At 44.8% G+C, this 26,992-nt stretch overlaps 1 protein-coding gene across 1 annotated transcript in view; it reads left to right on the plus strand.

Annotated features, from left to right (window-relative positions):
- Window positions 1-26,992, plus strand: part of greb1l (GREB1 like retinoic acid receptor coactivator) — a 237,229-nt gene that overhangs the window by 38,809 nt on the left and 171,428 nt on the right. Inside the window, exons 3-4 of the mRNA XM_041188959.1 lie at window positions 6,294-6,453; window positions 20,308-20,514. Of these exons, the coding sequence (XP_041044893.1) occupies window positions 6,297-6,453; window positions 20,308-20,514 (364 nt within the window). The 5' untranslated portion in view covers window positions 6,294-6,296. The remainder of the gene's footprint in view (window positions 1-6,293; window positions 6,454-20,307; window positions 20,515-26,992) is intronic.

Raw genomic sequence — 26,992 nt, forward strand, 5'->3', positions numbered from 1 at the left:
GATTGTGGACAGGCTTTGGGGAGTCAGGAGGTGAGTTACTCTTCACACTATTCCTAGCCTCTGACCTGCTCTTGTAGCCACAGTATTTATATGGCTAGCCCAGTTCAGTTTCTGGTCAATGGTAGCCCCCAGGATGTTGATAGTGATAGTAATTCAGTGATGGTAATGCGATTGAACATCAAGGGGCAATGGTTGGATTCTCTCTTGTTGGAGATGGTCATTACCTGACACTTGTGTGGTGCAAATGTTACTTGCCACTTGTCAACCCAAGCCTGGATATTGTTCAGGTCTTGCTGCATTTGAACATGGACTGCTTCAGAATCTGAGGAGCGAATGGTGCTAAACATTGTACAATCATCAGCGAATATCCCCACTTCTGATCTTATAATAGAAGGAAGGTCATTGATGAAGCAGCTGAAGATGGTTGGGCCTAGGACGCTACCCTGAGGAACTCCTGCAGTGATGTCCTGGAGCTGAGGTGACTGACTTCCAACAACCACAACCATCTTCCTTTGTGCTAGGTATGACTCCAACCAGTGGAGAGTTTTCCCCCTGATTCCCATTGACTCCAGTTTTGCTAGGGCCCTTTGAAGCCACACTCAGTCAAATGCTGCCTTGATGTCAAAGCAGTCACTTTCACCTCACCTCAGGAGTTCAGCTCTTTTGTCCATGTTTGAACCAAGGCTGTAATGAGGTCAGGAGCTGAGTGGCCCTGGCGGAACTCAAACTGGACATCAGTGAGCAGGTTATTGCTAAGCAAGTGCCGCATGATAGCACTGTTGGTGACCCGTTCCATTACTTTACTAATGATTGAGAGTAGACTGATGGGGTGGTAATTGACCAGGTTGGATTTGTCTTGCTCTTTGTGTACAGGACATACCTGGGCAATTTTTCACATAGCCGGGTAGATGGCAGTGTTGTAGCTGTATTGGAACAGCTTGGCTAGGGGTGCAGCAAGTTCTGGAGCACAAGTCTTCAGTACTATTGCTGGAATATTGTCAGGGCCCATAGCCTACAGCCATTTCTTGATATCACGTGGAGTGAATCGAATTGGCTGGAGACTGGCATCTTCTGGACTCAACACAGAATTCAGCAATTTCAGACCATAAACTCTGTCCCCATTTTGTTTCCTTGTTTCGTTTGTTCTCTTTCAGTTAGCAGCACACCTGCTCTTGGCAAGTCGTTCGCTTCTTTGTTACTTTTCATGCCCCATTTCCTTTCCCTTTGGCCCTGTCGTTCAGTCTCCCCTGTCTTCCACCCCTGTCCCAGACCTTCCTTTTGTCCTTGTCTCATTCACTCCTTGCTCAAAATCTATGACATCTCTAACTTGTGTATTTAAGACCGAGATAGATAGGTTCTTGACTGGTAAGGGGATCAAAGGTTACGGGGAGAAGGCAGGAGAATGGTTTTGAGAAACTTATCAACCATGATTGAATGGTGGAGTAGACTCGATGGGCCAAATGGTCTAATTTCTGCTCCTATGTCTTATGGTCTTTACTCTAGAAATGGTGGATGTGACAGGCCTGAATATGTCCTGTGCATCTTATTTGCTCCTCTTACAGTGCAGGACTTTGATAATTTATTGTTGCATGGCAGCTGTTCCAGACAGTGGATCGTACAAAATGCAGGGACAATAGAATAATCTCCTTGAATCAAAGTTGTAGCTGATAACCTTGAAATATGAAAACTAAAATACATATTAATACATGTATGTATTGAGGCCTTGGAGGAATTTTAACTCCCACTATCTTGTGGAAACTGGGTGCAGGTGTAGTTAATATGGAGCCTTTCATGCCATGATCCCGCCGACTGTAATTTTAATTTCCATGGGCAGGATTTTTTGAATGGCAAGGTTTCCTGTTCTGCCACTGAAAAATTCGGCAGGGGAATGCACCCCTGCTGATGTTGGTGACCCCACAGCTATTTAATGTTCCATGGAGTGCTAATTGGCTGCAGGCAGGACTGCCACCTCTCACTTGAGAGGAAGTCCCTCCTCAGACTCCCCCACATCAGAGGTGTAAAAACAGTGCTGTGCGCGCAGCGGGTTGAGTTATGTTTCCTATATTTAAGTCTTTATTTCCTCCCAGCCCTCCTCTGCAGACTTGGGGTGGTTTATATCAAGTGCATAACATTAAACATTTCTGCAACAGACAATATTAAACTTTCTTCCCTTGAAATGTTTACTGAGTGTAATATATCAGAATGAACATTTCTTCTTCCCACCTGTCTTGAAAATGTCCATTATTTATGGAGTATGCTCCCATAGAGTCTAGTTGCTATCAACTACCTTCCCCGAGTAGCCATTTTTCATCTGGCAGTTTGATGATCAGGTGTCACAGGTGAGCTCCTAATCTCCTCATTTGATATCTGTATGCACGCACATCCAGATGGACAGTTTTGGACCACAGGTTGATGCTATGCCTCATTTTTGGGGATCAGTTAGCTCAGTTGGTTGGCCAACTGGTTTGTGATGCAGAGTGATGCCAACAACACAGGTTCGATTCTTGTACCAGCTGAAGTCATCCACGAAGGCCCTGCCTTCTCAACCTCACCCCTCAGGTTAAACTCACCACCAGTTGCCTCTGTGTAATGAGAGAGCAGCCTATGGTCCTCAGGGACTACGGTGACTTTCACTGTATTCTTGTCAGTCAAAACAGATATGCAATAACTGTGATTCCTCTCACCCAGTGCAGTTCAGATTCATTGTAGGTTGCAACCTATAAGGTTTTCTTTTAGGTGTTGATTAAGGGATAAATACTGACCTGGACATCAAGGACGCTCTTCTTTTTCAAAGTGCCACCATGGGGTCTATTGCCTGTACCCTAACTTGCATCAAGTCCTGTTCACTCATCATCCATGCACTGTCTGACCTACATAGGTTCCCAGCCCAGCAATGCCCCGATTTTAAAATTCTAATTCTTGTGCTCAAATCCCTCAATGGCCTCATCTCTCCCCATCTCTGCAACTCCTCAGGCCCTACAGCCATCTGAAAAATGTCCGCTGCTCTCATTCTGGCCTCTTGTGCATCCCCAATTTTAATTGCTCCATCCAGTGGCCATGCCTTCAGCTGCCTTGGCCCTATGTTTTGGAATTCTTTCCCTAAACCTTTGTCCTCCTTTGGGACATTCCTTAAATTCTTTGACCTGTCCTAATAACTCATTAAGTGACTTTGGGTTGGATTTTGATGGTCCTGTTTGGGATTAAGCTGATTTGGGCAGGGAAATAAAATGGTGGCCACGGCGTAGATCCAGAGGTCCCACCCCCATTTTCAGCACCTTCAATTTTTCCTGGGTCAGGAACCCTACATGCTGCGATATAGAGGTGGCCGGCACTATTCAGGAAATGGGAATTTCAGGACTTTTGCAATTTTTATCGAGGTGGCCGTGTTTTGGAAGCCTTCTTAAATCACACCTGCAGAGTGGAGGCCTGAACCATGGACTGGAAGAGTATAAAAGTTGAGTAAACATAGTGTTGCCTCCTTTACAGTTTGTGATGAAATGCTGTTGGCTGAGTCATATCTGTGTTTACTAAAGTGAGTGATGCTGTGGTTGGAAAAGACCATTAAATAAGGTGTTTGCTAGGTAATACTTCTGACAGCTGGCAACCTGTCAAGTGAAAGAACAGGTTTGTAAAAGTGGAAACATTTACAGATCCATTTAGAATAGATTATCCACTAAGTGCTATTCTGCATTGTACAATAGTGAAAGACTAGCTGAGTATGAGATCCAGAGCTAATTATTTGAACTCTCCCAGTTGCTTTTATTCATTCTTTACAGACTACTCAGCCATCTGGTTGGCTCTTTGAAAAGTTTGGCAGATATATGAGCATGTGGCTGCCTTCAAAAGACCAATGTATTATGTACTGTGGGGGTTTATTTACTCAGCTGTCATGGGAAATGCGAGATTGAAACCTTGGCTGTCTTCCAAAGCACTAATAGATTCTCTACTGCAGAGTTTGTTTAACCAGCTATCCCGGGGAATGTGAGTCTGATGGCTTTGACAGACGTATAACCTTCAGAAGAAGATAATGATTTTTAAGTGCTTATTCAAGTGTTTATTTTATCTTGACAGGTTTATGAGCTTTTCAACAATTTCCAAATGTTATTATAGTGCCTCTGAGTTCTGTTTATAAACTGCATACTGATTGAGCTGCAGGGGGTGGGGGGGCTGTTGGTGAGGGAGGTAAGGGGATGAGTGCGGGCTTTATATTGATCTGAAGAACTGGATCAATATCTCTGGGAACGGAGGTGGATCTTTTAGCTTGGCAGTTTCAACATTGACCTGCCTCCATCTTGGGCCATCATTGGACCCTGGTGTCAAATTTTGTTTGGTAACTCTCCTGTGAGGTGTCCTGGGATGTCTTATTATGTTAAAGGTGCGATATGAATACAAGTTTTTGTACTTGTTTTACATCCCCTAAATAGGGCAGTCTTGTATTTTATTTTATTCATTTATGGGATGTGGGCATCACTGGCTCTGCCAGCATTTATTGCCCATTCCTAATTTCCCTTGAGAAGGCGGTGGTGAGCAGCCTTCTTGAACTGCTGCAGTCTCTGTGGTGTAGGTAAACCTACAGCATGTTAGGGAGGGAATTCCAGGACTTTGACCAGTGACAGCGAAGGAATGGTAATAGATTTCCAAGTCAGAATGGTGAGAGGCTTGGAGGGGAACCTCCAAGTGGTGGTGTCCCCATGTATTTGCTGCCCTTGTCCTTCTAGATGGTAGTCGTCATGGGTTTGGAAGAGGCTGCCTAAGGTGAGTTTCTGCAGTGCATCTTGTAGATAGTACATACTAGTAGATAGTACACACTGCTACCACTGTTGGCGGTGGAGGGAGTGCAGTGGTAGCGTCCCTACCTCTGGGCCAGGAGCTCTGGGTTCAAATCCCACACCAGGACTTGATGGCCATCAATGGGGCACTCATGATGTGATTCCATGGCTGATAATCAGCCTGAGAAACCTTCTGCCACCTCCCCACTATTTCCCAAAGGGAAAAAAAAAGTTTGTGAAGATACTCTTTTAAAAAAAAAAATCTGCTTAACACTTCATTGGACAGACAGCAATTCTGACTGTACTCCACTAACTCAGTACTGTGCTAGAATGTCAATATTGATTTTGTGCTCAAATCTCTGGATTGCAACTTGAACCCACAATCTTTGGACTCAGGTATGAGACTGCTACCAATGAGAGGGTTGGATAGTGATGAGTACTCAGGTCAGTAACACTGGCTGGGATGGTTGGTGAGTGTTATTCACTGACTGGGGGATGGGGGAGTTTATAGTATTTTCATTTGGGACCCCTCCTGTTGATGTGCTGTGCAAATTCAGCATGTAAAAATGAAGCATCAGGGCATTTGTAAATTAAAAACGGGTCCTGCAAGAGACATGTAGGATCCTAATTGAAATAAACTGTTCTGCACTTAAAATATTCATGGATGGAGCTGCTGCTGGCCCTTCTGCCTTGTCTAATATGGTGGGCAGTGCACTTTCTCAGAGATGTACATATGCTTCCTGCCTGACATATTAGAAGCATCTGATAAACAAGCACTGCACCAGCAACTTTCAAGGCTCTTTAATCCAAAATAGTATTTTGTTAGGATTAAATAGTGTTGGCCTTTCAGCCAGCCATCTGCTTTCTCCATGCTGACTGGCTTCATTTAGATAACAGATCACTATCATTGGTAATGAGGACACTGTCAAATCTCACTGCTGTAATGTTTCTCATCTCATTATGATAACAAGGCAAAGAAGTCATGTCAGCAGAAATAATGGAAAAAGAATTGAGATCGGTAAGAAAAGGTTTCCCCCCATTTTCATTCTTCTCCTCTCTTTTGAAGTTGCTTAGTGATACTGGGATCACATAATTAGGTGATCTACTACGTCTTGCAGAACACGTGGGAATTCCTTCTAGCCACCACAAGAAAAAATGCAGAAAAATTTCCAAATCTAGCTTACTGAATCTCCAGATTTACCAAAATGCCTTGCAAATGTCTGCTAACATTTCATTATCCACGCATGCACAGCTTTGATGCTCTGCATGATGAAATAGCTAACATTTACTGCAAAGCATCTTGGAACAGTAAAGTTGTTTAAAGAAGCTTACTGTTTTATTGTATGACAATGGATTAAGTAAGTTGCATGTTTTAAGTTTGTTTGGGGCCATGTTGCTTATGACTATCTTTTACATTTTTTGTTGGAGCCTGAAATTCGGTATCTGAGGATTTATATTGATAGTACCAATAATCAAATCTTTAGTTTATGCATTGCTCATAGATGTTGCTTTTCTTGTTTTCAGACAATGGGAAATTCATATGCTGGGCAACTGAAATCTGCACGCTTTGAAGAGGCTCTTCATAATTCAATAGAGGCATCACTTCGTTCCAACAGTATTTCTCCTCGACCAATCTTCTCTCAGCTGTACCTTGAATCGGATCAGCCACCTCTATCTCCTGAAGGTTAAGATAATTTTTGTTTGGTTTCATTGATCATTAGCAAAAGTGATTTGCTGTAGCTAGTGATTTTTTACTGCTGGCATCAACTCTGAAACTGGTATTTTCGCTTCCCCCGGGACATCTTATGGAAGATTGTGGTACCTGTATAGCAGATTGCACTATATGCGGTAAGCATGCAGTAAGACATTTGTAGTATTGCTGAAAAAAGAGACATGTTATCAAAGCTTTTCATCTTGCACTAATCAGGACAGCTAGCAAGAAATTACCAATAGTGAAAGGGGAACAACAATTTATACTGCATAAGAAGAGAGTGCTGATTGGTTGGCAAGTGGACTCTGGTGGAGGCATTGCCAATGACAATGCAACATGGAACAGTTAACTGCCCAGTTTTGTTCAAATTCAAACAGGGCAGGTCGACTCTAATTGGTCAAGGCATTACCCTGGGGAATGAACCAGGGAATGATTGTGTGTGAATGTATGTGGCTTTTAACATTCGTAAGTGAGCCACACTGCGAGCCTGATTGATAATCTTAACTTGCCACACACCTGTTAAATAATTCTGATTGTAGTAAGAATTACACTTAAAACCAACTTACATAATGAGGCTTGGCTGAGAGCCTAGACAACCATTATGTCTGTTGAAACACCTGCACTCCAGAGAAAATATTGTTTGATTGACAGCTCAGGCTCTCTGATCTCTGCCGTCAATTTCACAATATTTGTTTACATAACATGTCTGTCCTTGGCTTGCTGCATTGTTCCAATGAAGCCCAACGCAAACTGGAGGAACAGCAACTCATCTTCCTACTAGGCACTTTACAACCTTCCGGACTGAATATTGAATTCAACAACTTTAGATCTTGAGCTCCCTCCTCCATCCCCACCCCCTTTCTGTTTCTTCCCCCTTCCTTTTGTTTTTTCCAATAATTTATATAGATTGTTCTTTTCCCACCTATTTCCATTATTTTAAAATCTTTTATGCCCTGCTAGCCTTCCCACCCCACCCCCACTAGAGCTGTACCTTGAGTGCCCTAACATCCATTCTTAATTAGCACATTCGTTTAGATAATATCACCACCTTCAACGCCTCTATGTTCTTTTGTTCTTTTGTCTGTGACATCTTTGATTATCTGCTCCTATCACTGCTTGCTTGGCCCTACAACCACACCACCCTGCCTGCCCCCCACTTCTCTCTTTCTCTCTCTCTCTCTCTCTCTCTCCCCCCCCCCCCCAAACCTTAAACCAGCTTATATTTCACCCCTCTCCTTAGATTCACTCAGTTCTGTTGAAGGGTCATGAGGACTTGAAATGTCAACTCTTTTCTTCTCCGCCGATGCTGCCAGACCTGCTGAGTTTTTCCAGGTAATTTTTGTTTTGAACTGCCATGGTTTGGCATGAGGGGCCCTATGTGTGTGTGAAAGGGCAGAGCTTGGCATAGGGGCATGAGCGGCCTTGGGGAGATGGGTGGAAGGCCCGATCTTGGCATGAGGGGCATCTAGGCTTTGGGGGCTGCGTGGAGGGTCTGAGGTGGCATGGATTGGGCATGGTGAGTGTTTGGAAGGTGAAGGGGTGTGAGGGATGAGGGCTTGTAAGGCTTTTGTGTTTTAATGTTAACTAGGACAAAGTCCCACAGCACTTTTAAACAGCCTGCTGCCTTACCCAGCAGCCCGTGTGGCTACCTCCAAACTTCATCCTGGGTTGGTTGGCCCAACTCCAGGCTGCCCCTGCCCCCCGGCAATGAATATCCTGCCTTTGTGGACACTTTTTCCCCCGAAGTGGGCGGACTGCGCCAGGAATTTTCCCAATCCCACCACCTGCCTCGAGAATGAAAATTTAGGCCTAGGATCCTTCGAGCTATTTACTGATGAAGCAGCCAGACAGAAAGCATTTGGATCAGCTGGGGACCTTTGCAGTTGCCCGGCAATGCCAAGGTCATTCTTGGCTTGCACTGACTTGCCTGCCCTATCCCTGCCCCAAGCCATTTCTGCCCAAATCTTTCTCAAGTGTTTTTTTTTTCATCAACTGTAATTTTCCATTGGATTATGTGGGGCTTTACTAACAGCAAGTCTGTGAAATGTCAATTTGTGATTCAAAAATGTTTAGACCTTGTACACAATAAATGCATGCTAGAAGCTATAGCCTTCCTCCTTTCAGCCAGCAATGTTACACCTGGGAATGCATGAACTCAAGGTTCAAGCTTCTCATATCATCCAGCTGACAATGGAAAACTTGTAGACTTTCCAAGCACAAAATGCAGTTGTATGTGTAATCATTCTGCTATAAAATCGTGTAATTTTCTATATCTTTCCAGAAACCTTATCTGCTGTGCTAGCTAAAAGAATCAAAAAATATTGCAAGCCTTTCCTTTATTAGTGAATATTGCTGATTATTGATCCTTGATTCATTGTTTACATAAGTCTTTAATATTTATTCATTTTAAGTTTATCTACCTGCTTTCCACATGTTCAATTGAGTAGTTTCCACTTGTTCAGCTGTGATTCTCTGCTGTTCTATGAATATGAAATCCAATTAAGTGTGAAATACACATACAGAAAAATGTGACATCTGAGGTGTGTTTGACAAATTGTGTGCTTCGCGCATGACTTCATATATGTAGGTAAGCACCATCTATGCTTTGAATTTAAGTTAGGACTTAGTTCTGTTTATATCCCTCACCATATAATTCTGCATGATTTTGTCTGGATATGTCTTTAACTGTTATTAAATAGTAACTTTTTCCTCTTGCTTTACCTTTACTCACCTTACTGCCATCACTTTGAATCAATTGTAACAGATGACCAGTGTGTTACAGCTTTCAAATGCAAAAGCAAAATACTGAGGCTGCTGGATATCTGAAATAAAAACAGAAAATGCAAGAAATACTCAGGTTAGGCAGCATCTGTGGAGAAATAAACTGAGTTAGCCAGTTCCAATCTTGCCACGGGGTAAAATGCAGGCTGGGAATCTGAAAATGCTAGCAGTAGGACCCCGAAGGAGATTTTGGAGGAGACGGCAAATGAAATGACTGCCTTCAGGAGCCTTTTCCAATTAAGAATGGGGGCCAGGGCTCCTGAGTCTGGAGAGCCAATAGGAGGCCATCCAGCACTGAAAGATTGGCAGCCTCTGTGTCAGAGGTGGGTGCGTTGAAGTTTTTAGAGAGGCACGAGGATGTCTCCATTCCTGATAACCGGCTACAAAAGGTGGACGTAAGGACCAAAGGGTTAGGGCCATCGGACAGAAGGTGAAAACCCTCCACAGTGGGGGGCTCTGCCGTGGTTGTGGCCATTTATTAGTATGGCACCTACCCCATTGAATAGAGACTCCAGTTTTGATGGCTACCTGGCTGATGGGAGGCCACCACCATTTCACGTATGCTGGCTGGAAAACCCAGCTCTCGGTGGGCTTAATTGGCTAGCCACAGCGGCCGGTCAGATAACCGGTCCCACTGTCACCCCGTTTCTTGCAGGATCCTGTGGAGGCAGGAATGTGTCGTGGGACTGGCTCAGTGGCAATGGGATTTCCCTCCCATTTTCAGCTCCCCCCAGACCAGGCTTAATGGGCCCTGGAAAATACTGCCCAACATTTTTGGGTTAATGAGCTTTCATTAGACCTAGAAAACGTTAGAGGCATAAGAGATTTTAAACAAGTAGTGAGGCAGGAAAAGAGGATAGGGAGAGGGGGAAGAACAAAAGAGAAGGTCTGTGATAGTGTCAAAGGCAGGAGAAATTAGATAACAGAAGAAGATAGGTGAAAGATGAAGAAGAGTGGTAACAGAACAAGTAAAGGGACAAAAGATATGTCCAGAGGAGCTATAAATGGGAATAGCAAAATCATCACCAACTGTTGCTGTCTGAAAAAATGGGGGCATAGGCTATGATCTGAAATTGTTGAGCTCAAGTTGACAGCTACAAGGCTGTGAAGTGTCTAATCGATAGATAAGGTTCTTTGAAATTACATTGAACTTCATTGAAACACTGTAGGAGGCTAAAGACAATGTTCAGAATTGGAATGGGTAGGGAATTAAAATGACAGATGGCCGAAAGCTCTGGGTTAGATTTATAGACTGAACAGAGTGTTCCATAAAGCGGCTGTCCAACCTGCAGAGATAGGGAAAGTTGAAACAACGGAAGGATTTGAAAACAAGTATTGGAATTTTAAAATCAAAACATGGAGCCACTATAGGTCAGGGAGCATGGGGTTGATAGGGGAATGGGACTGAAGGCATGAATGAGAGTTTCAGCTGCAGATGAGCTGAGGGAGACCGGGGCAAAGTTGAGTGATGTTACAGGGTGGAATCAGGCAGTCTTAGTGATTGCATGAATATACGTCCAGAAGCTTATCTCAGGATCTAATGTGACACCAAGGTTGTGAGCAAACTTGTTTAATCTCAAACTGTTGTCATGGAGAGGGATGAAGTTGGTAGCTAGGGAATGGTGTTTGGAGTGTGGACTGAAAACAATGGCTTTTGTCTTTCCAATATTTGATTGGAGGAAATTCCTGCTCATCTAGTACTAGATATGGGATAGGCAGTCTGATAATTTAGCAATGGTGGAGAAGTCAACAGAGGTGGTGGCAAGGTAGAGTTGGGTGTTGTCAGTGCACATGTGAAAACTAATGCTTGATGTCACCAAGGGGCAGCATATAGATGAGAAATGGGCCAAGGACAGATCCTTGGGGGACACGAGAGGTAAGGGTGCAGGAGCAGGGAGAGAAGCCATTCCAAATGGTTCTCTTTTAATAGTATAGATCCAATAAGGGGAAGCTTGATAAACACATGAGGGAACAGTATATGGACAGGATTTGATACAAGATGGGAGCCTCATGTGGGGCATAAACACTAGCATGGATCAGTTGGCCTGAAAGACTTATTTCTATGCTGTACACTTAATGTAACTCCATGATCACAAAATTAACTAACTGGTACATTTATGAATACATGCCTAAAGAGACAGAGAAGTCTTACTAATACTGAAAATAACGTCAACTGAAATTTTTCTTATTACTTTTTCTTCAAAATTGGGGAGTACTTTGAAATGAAAATACACTCCTGGAATTTCTTTCTGATTTAAGTAGGTTTAAAAATAAATCTCAGAACTGTAGGAATAGTATTTCACAACTTTGCTGATTAGCTTGGCCAAAATATACATGGCTTTGATTATAATAATATTGACTCAGTTATCAGGTGTACCTGGCTGACCTTCTGTTGCTATTAGCGATATAATCGAGTTGTATGATTGGGATATTTCAGGTCTCACCTACTCATGCAAAAATTATCAGGTTTATTCTAGGACTGTAAATTAGACTAGTAGATGTCCTGTGACATTCACTCTGTGACCTGGAGTTTTTACAAGAACAGGAGTATAATTATCAGAGACAGTGAGTTATCAGCATTGGGTGTGCCTCATGGATTTATTTGGGATGAGACCTTCAAATGCAACAGTATTTTCAAGAATGCTCCAAAGATCTGGGAATGGGGCACCCAGAGTTCCTGGGGTATAGGAGAGGGAGATTCTAGGAACAATGTGGCCAACTGGAATTTAGCATCACGAGAACAGTAATAATGTATCTTAGGAACTCTTGTGAGTGAATTGTAAAGATTTGAGAGTGTTGTAAAATTACATACGAACATACAAAGTAGGAGCAGAAGTAGGCCATTTGGCCCTTCTAGTCTGCTCCGTCATTCAATAATATTAAGGCTGATCTGTTTGTATTACTAACTCCACATTCCCTTCTACCCCGATAACCTTTGATTCCCTTGCCTAACAAGAATCTGCCTTAAATATATTCATTGACCCTGCCTCCACCGCCTTCTGAGGCAGAGAGTTCCAAAGTTCCCCTTCTGAGGGGAAAAAAATTCTCCTCATCTCTGTCCTAAAAGGGTGTCCCCTAATTTTAAAACAGAGCCCCCTAGTTCTGAATTTACCCACAAGAGGAAACATCATTTCCGCGTCCACCTTGTCAAGACTGTTCAGGATCTTGTTTACTTTAATCGAATCACCTCTCACTCTTCTAAACGCCAGTGGAAACAAGCCCATTCTGTCCAACCTTTCCTCATAAGACAACCTGCTCATTCCAGTTATCGAATCTAGTAAACCTCCTCTGAAATGGTAGATTATGGAACTGGGAATATGGTCTAGGTGTTTCTGAGTGCTGTGATGAGGCCATGGGATCTGGGAGTGTTGTGAGGAGGAAGCCCAAGTTCCAGCAGAATTCTGGAAAGGCACTTAGCGGCAACCTCAAGTTGCTGGGATTCTGGAAATATTGGGATGAGCAGTGTCGAACAATTATGTAAGTGAAGGAGGGCCCAGTTAAATGGGATCCAAAATGCTGCTGGCACCTTTAAATGCTCAGGCCTCCACCCCATTTGTCCTCACATGATGTCCCAACCACCACTTCACCCATCATCAGCCAGTTCTTAACTTTTTGTTCTTTCCCTCAATAATCAAGCAAGCTTTTTCTATTTCTTAAAATTAATGGATAGAAAATTCATGGACTGCAAGACTACAGACTCCCAGTATGCATTCCTGGTGTTTTTCAGGAGTACATTATTAGTGGGTAGCACCTCTGCCTCTGAACCAGAAGCTCTGGGTTCAAGCCCCACCCAGGACTTCATGGCCAAGGGAGATGTATTCACAATGTGGCCAAACTTGTTGATTATCAACCTGCAAATCCTTCCAACATATGCCAATAGCAGGTGGTAAGAGCAGGAGAGATCCTTGGTCAGCCATATAATGGAAAGAAAATTGGAGCCTCTACCCATAGCTCCATGCTACAACATGCATGTAAAAGTGCATGTTGACACAACAACTCAGACTCTGAGTGATCTGTAACACACCACCACATTACTAACGAATACGTTACTCGTGTCTATATTACACAGTCATTGATGAAGATGGCTTTCTATAAACAAACAAGATGTACCCCATCAAATCCTCAAATTAATAAATTTTAAGGTTTTCTATTAAGTCTCAAAATGCATTAGCATTAATCTGGCCGACTTCATTGCTTGCAGTTCTGGAACTTGACTATTTTTCAATCTATTGTTGAAATCTTTTCTTCCTAATCATAACAAAAAACGTGAGCAACCAATAATCTCCCTACTGCTGCCTCTCACGTGATAATAGCAGTTTGTGTTCCACATGCTGTTTAATATGACCAGTTCACTTGTAATAAATTTATATAAATTCATCACTTGCCTGAAATGAAAACTTTGAGAATTCAGCTTTTATTTTAAAATCCTTTGAGAAGAAATCAGTCAGATATCAAAAAATAAGGGACAAACAATTCTACTCTTCTTGTCCAGTTCATGCATGAATTGCAAGCTGGGAACTTCTGAAAACTGCACAGTCAGAATAAACAGATGTGATTCAAAACACTTGGCAGTGTTGCAGAAACATATTGGGTAAAAAATTGGGTTACGCTGGTCTTTGGGCACAGGGTTGTGATTTGCAACCTGCCTGCGTTCTTGCAAATCAAGGTTGCGTGATTGGGGGGGGCGTGCCCATGCAAATTTTGTGTGCCCACCTCAGCCACATCATTGTAGCAATGGCCCAATTGGTTCCAGTGCTGCTCTTTACTCATCCAAGCTGCCTGTTGTTCTGCGCACAGCAGAAGACCCCTGCAGCATTATTTGCAATCGGGTAATTCAGCCGCTTGCTCTCTTAAAGGGGAGCAGCGCAACAACTTTGCTGCAGTGTAAATTATTGCAAAGTGAGCACAAGGGCAGACAGAGGGATCAGTAGTGACAGATGCAGGACTGAGATCTTAGTGGTGCATGTGCGCACTTTCTGGAGTAAATATATCAACTTTCATTGTCAACACTTTTAGCGTCTACCATTTTTGATGTCAATTAGATCATCCCTCAACCTTCTAAATTTAACGGAATACAATCTGCCATCAATTTAACTGCTTAATCCTTGTATCAGTTTGCTGAAACTGCATTGTACAGCTTCTAAGGTCAGCGTATCTTTTGCTGAAGTTGTGCCCAAAGTTGAAAATACTGCTCTAGTTGTAGTCTGACCAAGGCCGTGTACACCAAAATAATCACTTCTCTACTTGTCTGTCCCCTTAAGGTAAAGACTAACATTCCATTCATTTTTATTACTTTTTGTGTCTGTCTACTAGCTTTTGATAATTTATGTACATGGACTCATAAACTCACTTCTTCACAGCTCCTATTTACTCATTATTAAGGAATTATCCCAAATTGTTTTTCTCAGATCCATGCCCCCATAATGAACTTCCCTAGCCATAGCTTTGCCTACTTGACTAGGGAGGGAAATAAGAGGCGAATAAATACATTTGTGTTTCAAAATTTTAAAATACAAATAAAAACTAATAAACTCACCTCACATAGTTGAAATACAAAACAGTGCCAGTTCAGAGCTGAGAGCAGGTTGCAGGCCTTTCTGTCGGTCTGTTATTTCCTTGCTTTTTTCTCCTGCTGTCTCTCTTTTGTACGACTGAAGCCTGTCTTAGTTAAGACTGCAACCCACAGGCTTAGGGAGGAATGGCACTGTCACACACATCAAATATCCCATGCTCAGCCAGTGGCGGTGGATGAGTCAGTACCAGCCCAGGCCTGATCTCTTCTCTTCCAAGGTCCACAACCAATTGCTTTCTGACACTGTTGCATCTTAAACTGTCATCTGCTTCTTTCTGAACTTCCTGACAATTCCTTGACTCTGAGACATCCTCTCCCTCCCCCTGCCCAGTGAGATTAAATTTGCACAGTGCCTTTAATCACTAAACCGATGGGATCCAAAAACTTTGTGATAGTAATTAAATGTTACCAGTGTTTATTTCTGTGAATGGTATCCATGTCCTCTTAATTGGCAGTTAAGATCAGTTGGCTATCAATTTAATGTAAGGTGCCTCCTTTTGGAAGCAAACACAAGCAATTGACCCAAATTTATACTGAAGCAAAAGGAAAGACTGATCAAATTAATTCAAAATGCTGTTGACCATAAAAAGAATATATCATACTGCTACCAAGTGGCCAAAATCCGAAATGGCAGTGGCACAGACTGTTTCATTAGCTGGAAAATTCTATTAAAAAGGTGACAGGGCAAATGTAGCAAGGTGTAGACACAATTAATATGGAAAAATCTATCGACACTTCTATTATTGTACTTTTGAATTGGCAGACGACAGGGCTTACTGCATAGTTAGTCCACTGGATATAACATAGAAAAAAGATTTGGAGGTTATTGCTGGAAGATCATTGAAGGCACTGCAGTTTTGGTAGGAATAGATAAGGCTGGTAATATCTTGGGCTATATGGTACATGGAACAGAAAACCATTCACAAAATGTGATATTTAGCATATAGAGGGTATTGGTTTGTTCCCATCTGCAGTACTGTCAATAGTTCTGGCCACCAAATTAGAGGAATGATATTATGACACAATATAAGGCACAGCCAAATATTATACATCTGATAGCGTGGGCGGAATTTTCTGTGCCCGCTAGCGTTGGGTGTGTTTGGCGGCGTGAGAGGACAATATAGCAAGAAGACGAAAAATTGGTCTCACGCTTTTGTGAAACCAGCTTGCGATTGTCCGCTCTGCCCGTCAATGGCAGGCCGTTGGTGTCAGGAACCTCATTGCAATACACCTGCACACCATTACAAGCCTAGCTCACTGGAATCATCCCCCCCACACTGGATCATCTGGGCATGTCAACGTGTTTCACAATTGTACATAAGTGAAGAACACCTGGCAGGCAGCACTTCACTCAGGACTTTGAATTTTATTTGCCTACCTTGCTTCGGGCAGCCATCAGTGCCAGGCTTTATAGACAGCACCACATCACTTTTAGCGGGGCTCACTGGCAGGTCTCTACCTTCCAGGCCAGCCTTAAGCTGCAGGGCTAGGGATTGATCTGTGCAAATGGCCTTAAGATGGCGAGGGCTGAGGTGGCAGTCTCCAGAGGGGATGAGGCTAGATGGAGATGGGAGGGTGTATGTGAGAGAGTGAGTGGCGATGTCCCTTGAGCTGGCCGTGAGTGAGATGCCAGTGAATGTGTGATGGGCTTCTGAGTGTGTGAGGTTAGAGTGATGAAATGGTTGCCTTATCCTGGCGGCACGAATGAGATCATTCATCCTCTTTCTGCACTGAATGGCCAATTCCTTATTTGCAGCATTGGCACTGATTGCCTACCAGGTTGAAATGGTAATCTTGCTGCCCTTCCTGCGGCCAGAGCGAGGGTAGAGGGTATCACTGTGGGCCTCTATGACATCCAAAAGTCACTCGAGGGACGCATCACTAAACCGGGGGAGGCTGCAGTCTTCTTGACTTTTGGGGCCATGTCTTATTTGCAGCAGTCCTGGGATGGAAGCACTGAGAGGCGTGAGGAAGCTGCAAAGTGACGGCGTGGCAGGCGAATGGGAGCATGGCTGCCATTGAAATGGAATGTTTCCCGGGAATGCATGATTAATGAGGCGGGATTCGGACAATGCGGCGTGAAAAGCTACCATTAATGCCAGCGGGTAATGCACCCTTTCTCCCACCCGCTACTGCACTTACTGCAAATCTGGGACGATTCCTCGCTGCCCTCAGACACCTGAACTTCAAGGAGAAACTGTGTTTAAACTAGGGAAGAGAAAACTGGGCAGGGATCCTTAAAGCTATTGACAATTTGAGCCTGAGACATTGTTTAACCATGGCTCGGAGAAAGATACCAGGGGAACATGGGATGAAACTCAGAAGAGGGAGGATGAATGGGAATTTTACAATGAGTGATGAATGTTTGGAAGGGGCAGACCAGGCAGCATACAAAACTTAAAAGATCCATAATTCTAAGAGGGAGTTGGTGAAACAATCAATTGTAGGAACGTGTTCTGCTGTTGATCTTGGGGCTATCCAGATTAACCAAAATGGACTTTTCAAGCCTCGTTCATTTCTATGGTCCTATGATTCCTTCATGACTCTCCAGAAGATATGGGCCAGGTTTTTGGGCATCTCAACCCAGAGTGACAAAAGCCTGCTCTCCAATGAGGAGGTTTGAGGAGATTAGAAATTAGAGATTAGGAGATTGGACGTCATTATTATATAAAAGTCTCAACAGTAGGATCCTGCACACGTTCTTGTGCTACTCTTCAGGTATGAACGCAGGGGTCTGGGGTATTGTTTGGAGTGCCATTTGGTTGGGTAGGGGAGGGTAGAAGGTCAGGTAAAAAGATCACACAAGTTTGTAGAATTACTTCCTTGGACAGTTTGGATACAAAATGGTGCCCCTTGTGATGAAAACCTGGGCATCACAGAGCCAACTTTGTTGTCCATGAAGTACTTGAAGGTTTATCAACTGAAGTTTGAGGGCATTGGTAAAACAACTGCAGTACTTTGAGTTGTGGTTCCTTCAGATGGCTCCTGCTTGTGACATAATTTTTTGAGAGAAAAGATAGTGTATACGTAGTCTTGCTGCACATAGCATGAATATCAATCCAGGTAGGCACAAACACTTTCTTTGAATTTCACTATTACAATTTGAGTTGTTTAAATAAATGCCACACCTTTGCAGAATTTTCATGGAAGAGATAGTGCTGTATATTTACGTGTTAATATTTCCAAAGTTATTTTACTTCTACCAAATTATAGTGGGATTAAAGTGAACCGTTGTAGCACATCAGGACTGCTGTAACCAATCCAGGAGATCACATGGATAAAATGTTATCTCCAAGAGAGGTCTCCTGGATCATAGACCTTTTGAAGACTTAGGTCCCTGAGACCTGGACCCCTGGGCTCCTCAACCAACGACAACAATTTTTGCCCTTTTCCCCTCCCCTCCATGTTAGTTTATTCTATTTCTAAACATCAAGCATTTGTGAGAAACACAAAACTTCTCACTTGTGGTTCAGAAGAAGTGCTGAGAAATATCAGGGCACCTTACAATTAATCAGAATGTTTGAAGGCTGCAATCAGTCTCAGTACTGTGTTTCATCCATTTCATGTTCATCTGACCCTGGCAGATCTCCCCTGACTTCTATACCTTGCACCATCTCCCTGCTGTATCTGCCAATGAGTAGGAAAGCTTCCTCCTTGTGATAAACTGAAGGGCCTGTTAGATGCAGCTCCTCCACCTGTGGCACTCTGCCACTGATTATGTGTGAGCTTTTCCTTTGCTAAGAGAATAACGATTTAGGAAGGCCGCTCGATGAATGAATGATAGAACATTGACACAGAAAGGAAAAAGGAATTTAAAAAAGGGATCAACACCCAGATCAACTGTAACTTGTGGCAAGAGTTTGCACTAATTAGTAAATGTGGAAACATATAGTCAGCATATATTTTCAACTGTTTATAAAGGTATTTTAATTTTACTTTGTATTGATGTGAATGTTTACATGTAAAATTTTGATGAGCAATAGAATTCCCAAGTTTAGTTGCAACGTAGTTTACAAGGGTTATGAAAACTTAATGTATGTTTCAAGCTGTTGATTGCATTGTTACAAACAATTTAAACGGCTGGAGGAGAGGGGGAGGGGTTGAAATCTGAATAATCTGAATTACGACCTCAATTCGACATGAACATGCTCACTTCCGCTTTCAACAGAGGGCTCGGAACTGATAAGTAACCTTTCGCTGTGTTTAATATAGCCAGCCGCAGACTCACTTAATCTGGGAGAGGCCTGGTGTCAGTCTCCCTGAGGTGGCAAACCTCCCCCGATTGACGGAGGCTAGAAGGGGCTGATGCGGGTTTCCTGGCTGTTGCTGGCGGGATGTCAGTTAGGCTCATGAATGAGCCAAGTAGCATCCATTATTATCCCTGAGCCCACTGCAATTTAATGGTGGCTCAGGGATTAAGTGGAGGCAACAGAGCCTCCCTCCCTCCTCTTTGCTCCCATCTATAGCCTTTTCCTTGCCTCAGAAGCCTATCCCGCAATCCCTGTCAGGTTTCCCACTGCTCTCCTGGCGATGTCCATCACTGTCAGGCACTAGGTGCCCGACCAAGGGGCCTGGCATTGGGACGGAGTGGCCGCTGAAAGCCACCCCCTGCCCTTGCCTCTGCACCTCCTGCCCCTCCCCCTGTGACCCTTACTCCGCCAATCCCCAAGTCATTATCACTTATCTGGGACCCCACAATGATCCAGGGTCTGGTGTTCCCACTGGCACTGGTGGCATGAGGAACTGCCAGCCTGTAATTGGCTGGTAGCTCTTGGTGAGTGGGATTTCTGCTGCTGGGGACCTCAATTGCAGGATGGCCCAATGGTGGCCACCCAAGTGCCTGAAAGACACTTGATTCCATTGGGCCTCCTGCACAGAACTGACAGGGGTGCCCTGGTGGTTCTCCGACTGGTGGGTGAGACCCCCGTAAGCCTGACAGAAACCTGCCCTGCTCTCAAAAGCAGTGATTTAAATAAGATAATGAGGCTTTATGCTTCCGTTTTTAATGACTTTTGCATTTAATGGCTGCAGACTGTATTTCCCAGCACCTGGCATCTGAAGAGAGGTCGTATCTAGCAGGTCAGTGCTTTTCCACCACTGCTTGTGGGCTTGGAAGAGGAGGAGTGCTTCATCCCAGCCCACCCTGGGCAATCTCTTTCTCCCTCCCTCCTCTTTGCTCCCTTCTATAGCCTTTTGCTGCACACCTTCCTGTTCAACATCCAGACAGCTTCAGATGGCTGGCTGCCAGCCAGGGAACAGAGAAAAAAACTTTAAAACAAAGTTCTGCTGCGAAATTCAGCAGGACTACCACATGACCTGCATTTCCAGGTTCCACAGCCTCATAACCCCTGCCTCCTTGTAAATATTGTGACGTATGTTTTTTCTTCATTAATTATGTCCCTAGCCTTCTGGCATGTAAATGATACAGATGTGAGGTGGTTTGAAATGATGCCTGAAATTTGTTTTTGAAACAGATGTCAAACCAAAGATAGAGGACCTTGATAAAGAAATTGAAGTCCATCGTTACACACAGAGTAGTTCTTCTGGATTCCCAGCCATACAAGTTGGTAACGGATTGGATAATGAAGAGGAGGAAGAAGAAGAGGAAATGTGTGAGTCAAACAGCCCACCTATTGCCTACATGCAGAAACATGTTCCAGAGGGATCCTGCACTACAGATGGTGCGTATAACTTTGCCTTCTGAAATAGAGTAACCATCAGCGACCTAGACTAACATCTAGCAGCAGGGTCTTGGCTCGAGGATTACGAGTGTTAACATCAATTAAATGTACATTTTTCAGAGCGCCGGTCTTGACATCTCTAATGCTCCATCTAGCTGCACAGTAATTACACTAACATGTGTTCCTTGAGACAGCAGTGTGAACTAGCTCATCTGTGCTTTGTATTAATAATGGTGCCACAGTGTGATGGTGCATTGTGATGGTCCATGATACTGCACACTGCTAGATTCCTAAACTTAGTTGTGCCACAATGAGGATGTGACAAGTGGAGACCGTGTGCCTCCCAGCAGCCAGATTAGGGAGAATCACCACTGCTTTGTTGTCATACACCTCCTAGCAGTTGGTTCAGATATTTCTTGCAGCCACAACTGTATAGAGACATTGCCAGGGAGACTATGTTGGAAAACATTCTAGTAAATGTGCAGCAAAGCATCTTCTGGTTATGTGTCCCAGAAGCCTATGAGTGGATACTTCAATAAAGGTCCACTGGTGTAAGAAACACAGCTTGTGAGAGTTTGGCATATTTACTCGGCAGTAGCATATAATAAATTGACCCTGCAAAACAAAGTTGTCTCCATGATTTTTGAGAAACGAAGAACATCTGAAGTTGACCCTTTTACCTTGATTTAAAACATAAGTACAGGTTCTGCTCCAGGAGACTGTGTCCCTGCACATGGACAAGTTCAGCTATTCCATTGGAAGTCTCTTGCAGTTATCTTGATTTCTAAGGCGATTTGAAAGACCAACAGGGAAGGTCTCAGATCAGTATTCTCTCTGGCTGATGAAAGTATTATTGTAAACCTTATTTCACCAAACTTGACTGCACTAGAGTTCCTGGCCAGAAGAGAGATGATTGAAAAATTCCGCTGTCAATTATATCTGGAGACTAACAGCTGTCAGCCATACATACATAGTTTGTATGTAGCTATCCTCCACTCACTGCATTTTGATGGAGAATCACCCTGCTTTTATTGGAGGTGTTCTGTTTGCAGTTGATCATAGAGCACCTTTATAAGTACATCCAGATGGCTGCTGTAGTCTGCTGTTTAAGTAGACTTTTATTTGTTTTGCAGTTTTCTATGTTAGCTTTGTTCACTGTAAAAGAGACTGTCTGGATCTGGCCCTGTTGGTGTCAGGCGTCATGGTGGGCTGGTATGGACAATATGGCAAGAAGGCCAAAAGCCGGTTTCACGTAGTCGTTTACAATCGTCCGCTCCACCTGTCAATGGCGGACCACGTTTCCTGCTGCCGGACATCGGGAACATCTTTTTAATATATTTGCATCTAATTATAAGTCCTGCTTGCTGGAATCACCCCCCCACATTAAGTTTACCGCCCACGTTGGCGTGACTTCAGAACGGACTGCCTCGAAAAGGCGTGCACCTGGCAACCTGATCTTTGAGGGGAACTCAAAAGTGAGTGCACACAACCTTGCACAGCGCTCATGAGCATCGCCTAGAGGACATCAAGGATGAGGCACTGCGCTTTCGCAGGGAGTGCAGGCAAGCTGCTTTTCCCAGCTGACTTTGTGTAGTGCTGGGGCAAGGGCTCCAGCGTGGGTCAGGCCGGTGGCTGGGGGGGGGCGCAAGGCAGCACAGACTGACTGAAGGAAAGACTCAAGCATATGCTGGGGGGGATGAGGGAAGTGGCCACGCACTTGGAAAAGCATCAAAAGTGAGCATTCCTCTGCAGCTGAGACTGTTCAGCTGCAGCTCCGTTGACATGCTTGGAGTTGGGCCTCTGAAGCTTTTCTGCCCACTCAAGCAATGCAAAAAATGAAAGTGCCACCAAATGCTACAGAAACTTTAACCCCACGGGCATAGACTGCAAATTAATGTGTATTTTAGCGCAATTGGCCGATTGGGCAAGTTGTAGAATCCCCTTGTGAAAGGTGGCCATGGCACAGTCACTGGTGGAGGTGCTCACTGCTCCTTGCAATGTCTTTATTAAGGTTTGGACCAGTATCCATCCTCTTTCAAGCTAATAGCGCAGCCTTGCAGTGTGGGTTAGGAGAATGGCTGCACCTGAGCTGAGAGCACAGCATGCAGTCCAGTGGCTGAAGCTACTGCCAATTGGTCAAGAGGAGTGGGGCAGAGGTGGGTGGGGTTTCGGACAGCCAATGAGTGCCCTACACACTGGCCATCCAAGTGGTGGCTAGCAGTTTCCTGCATGTGTGACGGGGCCTTCAGACTTAACCAACTGATGTTCTTAGGATGCGTATGCTAACCCACGTGTCTCTGATCCTGCAGGAGGAGAACATCAGGATCATAGAGCATGGTGATTTAGTGGTGTACCTCATGACTTACAGAGACCAGAGAAGAAGAAGAGAGCAGCGGAGGCGCTTGGCTTGGCAAAATGATGAACCCCTCCCTCAAGATGAAAAGGCAGCAGGGCCTGCTGCACATGTAGCTGAAGATCCACAGCTAGACCCAGGGTCGAAAGACAGTGCCAGTCATTCCCGCAGATGACTGAGAACCAGTGTTGCCGAAAACTCTGCATGTCTAGGGAACTGGTCAGTCACATATGCCACCTGCTGCAGGATTTAGTGCCATGGGGTCATGGAGGGTATCCACTGCCAGTGGCCGTGATGATCAATTTTTACACCAATGGCTCCTTCCAGCGCTCCACAGATGACCTGTGCGGTATTTCGCAAGCATCCATGCAAAAGTGTATCCAGGAGGTCACAGACTCCATCTTCGTGAAGGCACAGAACTTTGTGCATTTCACTTGCGATCAGAAAAGCCAGGAATCAAGGGCGCTGGGATTTGCGCAAGTGCCTGGTTGTTCACAGATGCAGGGTGCCATCAAATGCACTCATGTGGCTTTTAGATCTCCATGGTAACAAGCAGTCAACTACATCAACCGCAAGGGCTTCCACTCACTGAATGTTCAACTGGTGTGTGACCACCACAAATACATCCTACAGGTCTGCGCACGGTTCCCAGGGAGCGTCCACAACTCCTACGTCCTTAGGAGGTTTCAGATCCCTGACATCTGCCAAGGTCCAGACAGGCTGCAGGGTTGGCACCTTGGGGCAAGGGCTACTCGTAGAGGACGTGGCTGTTGTTGCCCATGTGGCGGCCTCAGACTGCAGCAGAGCGACGGTACAATGAGGCTCATTTGTGGAGAAAACTATAGGCATTTTGAAAATGAGGTTCCAGTGTCTCGACAGGTCCAGTGGAACACTGCAATACAGTCCTCAGAAGGTGTTGCGCATCGTCATCGCTTGCTGCGCGCTCCACAACCTGGCAGTGCAAAAGGGGGAGGATCTGGCTGAGGAGGAGATGGAGAAGCTGCATGTCTCCTTGGATGAGAAGGACGTTGAAGGAGATGACAGTGATGAGGTTCTCGAAGGCGAGGATGCCGATGATGAGGCCATTCCAGTGGCCCGACGAGGCAGGCGCGCTCGGAAGGCCCTCATAGCTGCAAGATTCGTGGAGGATGATGACGAGATGCAGTGAGGACAACTCTGACATCCTCACCTTGCATCTGTGAATGTTTGACTCCTGTGTGGCTGGTGGCAGCGCACATACCCTTAGTGCTCATGTCATGGAGATGCAGCAGAGGCCCTAATAGTCACTAGATCCCAGGAGGATGACGACGACATGCAGTGAGGACACTCCACCGATCTTCACATTGCCTCTCTGATCGTCTGACTTCTGTCTGGCTGAGGGCAGCTCGCTTGCGTTCTGTGATCAGGGTCATATTATGGAGACGCAGCTATGAAACTTTAAAAGCGCTGATTCTTTTTTCAGCCTTCAGCACCTGAGCCCTTCAGGAACGCAGAGCCACTAGTCACAGATGCTGAAGAGATAGGGGCCAGCCCCACCTCAAAAGTGCTGAGAGTACACGGAGAGAATGACAGAACCCTGTGATGTCTGTCCATGACATTCCGGCAGTGTGCGTTAAGCCAGCAGTGTGTCAAGCCGGACCACCACTTTGGTCTGAAAGTTACACACTGCAGAGGGAAGAGGCCCTGGACTGAGACAACTCCTTTATCTTGTCCAGAAACCAAGGTTTCACACCTGAGTGACATGAACACTGCTTGTCAGAACAAGGAGCCATAGGCAGGGAGACATTCCTGGGAGTTTATTTACAATAGTGAACATTTACAAGTGATTAACACTCATCTTCAGGCTGTGCAATTACATCATTTTACCTTCATAACCCTGCCACTACGTCTAGTTGCTCCCCTGATACCCACAGCGGGGTGGAGGCAGCCTGCTGACTGCGATGCCCTGTCTGTGATGACCTTGGCTGGCGTCCTCTGGAGGGTCCCGGCCTGCTTTCAGGGATCTGCTGTGTGGCAGTAGTGCCCTCCTCGGCCTGTGGAGCTAGAACTGCTGAGGTCACAGGAAGACGGGATTTGGATAGGCCAACACTCCCAGAGTCACCTGGGTATATGGCCCGGTGTGTGCACCTGCTGATCCTCCTCCTTACAGGTGTCCAAGGGCCCCTGGCTGACTCCTTGAGGAGAAGGGGAAGCTGGAATGAGATCGAGCTGCCCTGCACTCCTCTCGCGTTGACTTTGTTGGAGGCCAACTATGGGGCCAGTGATGGAGTTCAGCCTGCACAGCAGTGCAGGACCAATGTCCTGGACCAAGGACTCCATGGCGGCTGCCATCCTACCAGTGTTGACCTCAGTGTGTTGGCATGCCAGCGCTATCACCTCAGACTGAAGGCATACAGACTCCTTCATTGTGCCTCGCAATCAAAGGAGTGCAGCGGACACCCCTTCCCGATGTTCCTGAGCTTTCGTTTGCAGCTCCAGCAACTGAGTTATGACCAAGTCCAGAGGCTCGTCACCTGATTCAGACTCAGCAGATTTCTGGTTTCCAGCCATCCTCCGAGTGCTGGAAACCTGGGAAATCCCTGCCACCATCTGCTGTGGATCAGGCAGTGTGATGTGCTCACCAGATTGTGACCCTGAGGCTACTCTAGAACTGAGACCAACTGAGGTGTGCTTAGCTGTGCTGGTGGAGGGTGTGGCTGAGTGCTGTGACAGGTCTTCAATGAAGGTGTCATCAGATTCTCCTTCCAAAGTGCCTTCGGGGCTTGAGTCAGGGACTTGGGTCGTGGACCCGCTCGGCTGCTTCCCGGATGTGCCTCCGAAAGCAAGGAGAGATAATTAGTGCAAGGCAGAGGACTGTGGAACAGGGGAACTCACTCACAGCATTGTTGTTTGATAGATGTTGCATTGCTGGATCCTCACTTGGTTGAGCACTACTGACCTCACCGTCAGCACAGGAACTGTCCAGATCATTGCTGGATGGCTCTATTTTCAAAGTCTGGTGAAGACCTTGATGCCAGGCATTCCTCCACCAATCTATGACATCTCCTCCTTGTGTGCCAGCTTGTCCTGCTTGAATACAGATGGAAAGAATGTAAGCAGGATGCCTGCCAGGACAGATGGGATGATGACATGTCCCACAGGGCAGATGAAGGTGTGTGTGAGGGAGTGAATGGTGATACCTCTTGAACTTATCCTGCTTTGTCATGGAAATGCATCTAATATCTTTTAAAATTGCAGCAGTAACTTTATACGAATGTAACAATTAGGAACCGGAGTAGGCCTCTCAGCCCTTTGAGCCTGGTCCACCATTCAGTAAGATCATTGGTCATCAGCCCCAACTCCACTTTTCTGCACTATCTCCATATCCCTTAATTCCCTTAACATCCAAAAATCTAAGGATCACTGTCTTGAATATACTTAAGGACTGATAATTCACAGCCCTCCAGGGTAATGAATTCCAAAGATTCACAAATCTTTGAGTGAAGAAGTTGCCCTTACCTCAGCCTAAATGACCAATCCATTAATCTGAGACTGTGACCCCTAGGTCTCAATTCCCTAGCCAGGGAAATATCCTCCCAGCAACTACCCTGTCAAGTCCCTTAAGAATTTTAGGTATTTCAATGATATCACATCTCATTTTTCTAACTCTAGGGACTATAGGCCTAGTCTATTCAATTTTTCCTCATAAGACAATCTCTCATTCCAGGAATAGATTTAGTGAACTTTTATTGTACTTCCTCCAAGGCAAATATATCCTTCCTTGGGTAAGGAGACTAAAACATAGAATTATGTAGAATTTCAGGGGATATAAGGACCATTTGGCCCAACAAGACCACAGTGGTGCTTATGTTTACTTGAGGCTCCTCCCATCTTTTCTCATCTAAATCTACTGTCGTAACCATCTATTCCATTCTCCCTCATATGCTTGTCTAGTTTCCCCTTAAATGCATCTATAACTATTTGCTTCAACCATTCCCCATGGTGGGGTTCCACTTTCCTACCACTCTTTGGATAAGGAAATTTCTTCTGAGTTCCCTATGGTATTTCTTGATAATTATCTTATATTTATGGTCTCTAATTATGTTCTACCCCACGAGAGGAAACATTCTCTCTGCGTCCACTCAA

This window comes from Carcharodon carcharias, chromosome 6, assembly GCF_017639515.1.
Source record: "Carcharodon carcharias isolate sCarCar2 chromosome 6, sCarCar2.pri, whole genome shotgun sequence".
Taxonomy (NCBI): domain Eukaryota; kingdom Metazoa; phylum Chordata; class Chondrichthyes; order Lamniformes; family Lamnidae; genus Carcharodon; species Carcharodon carcharias.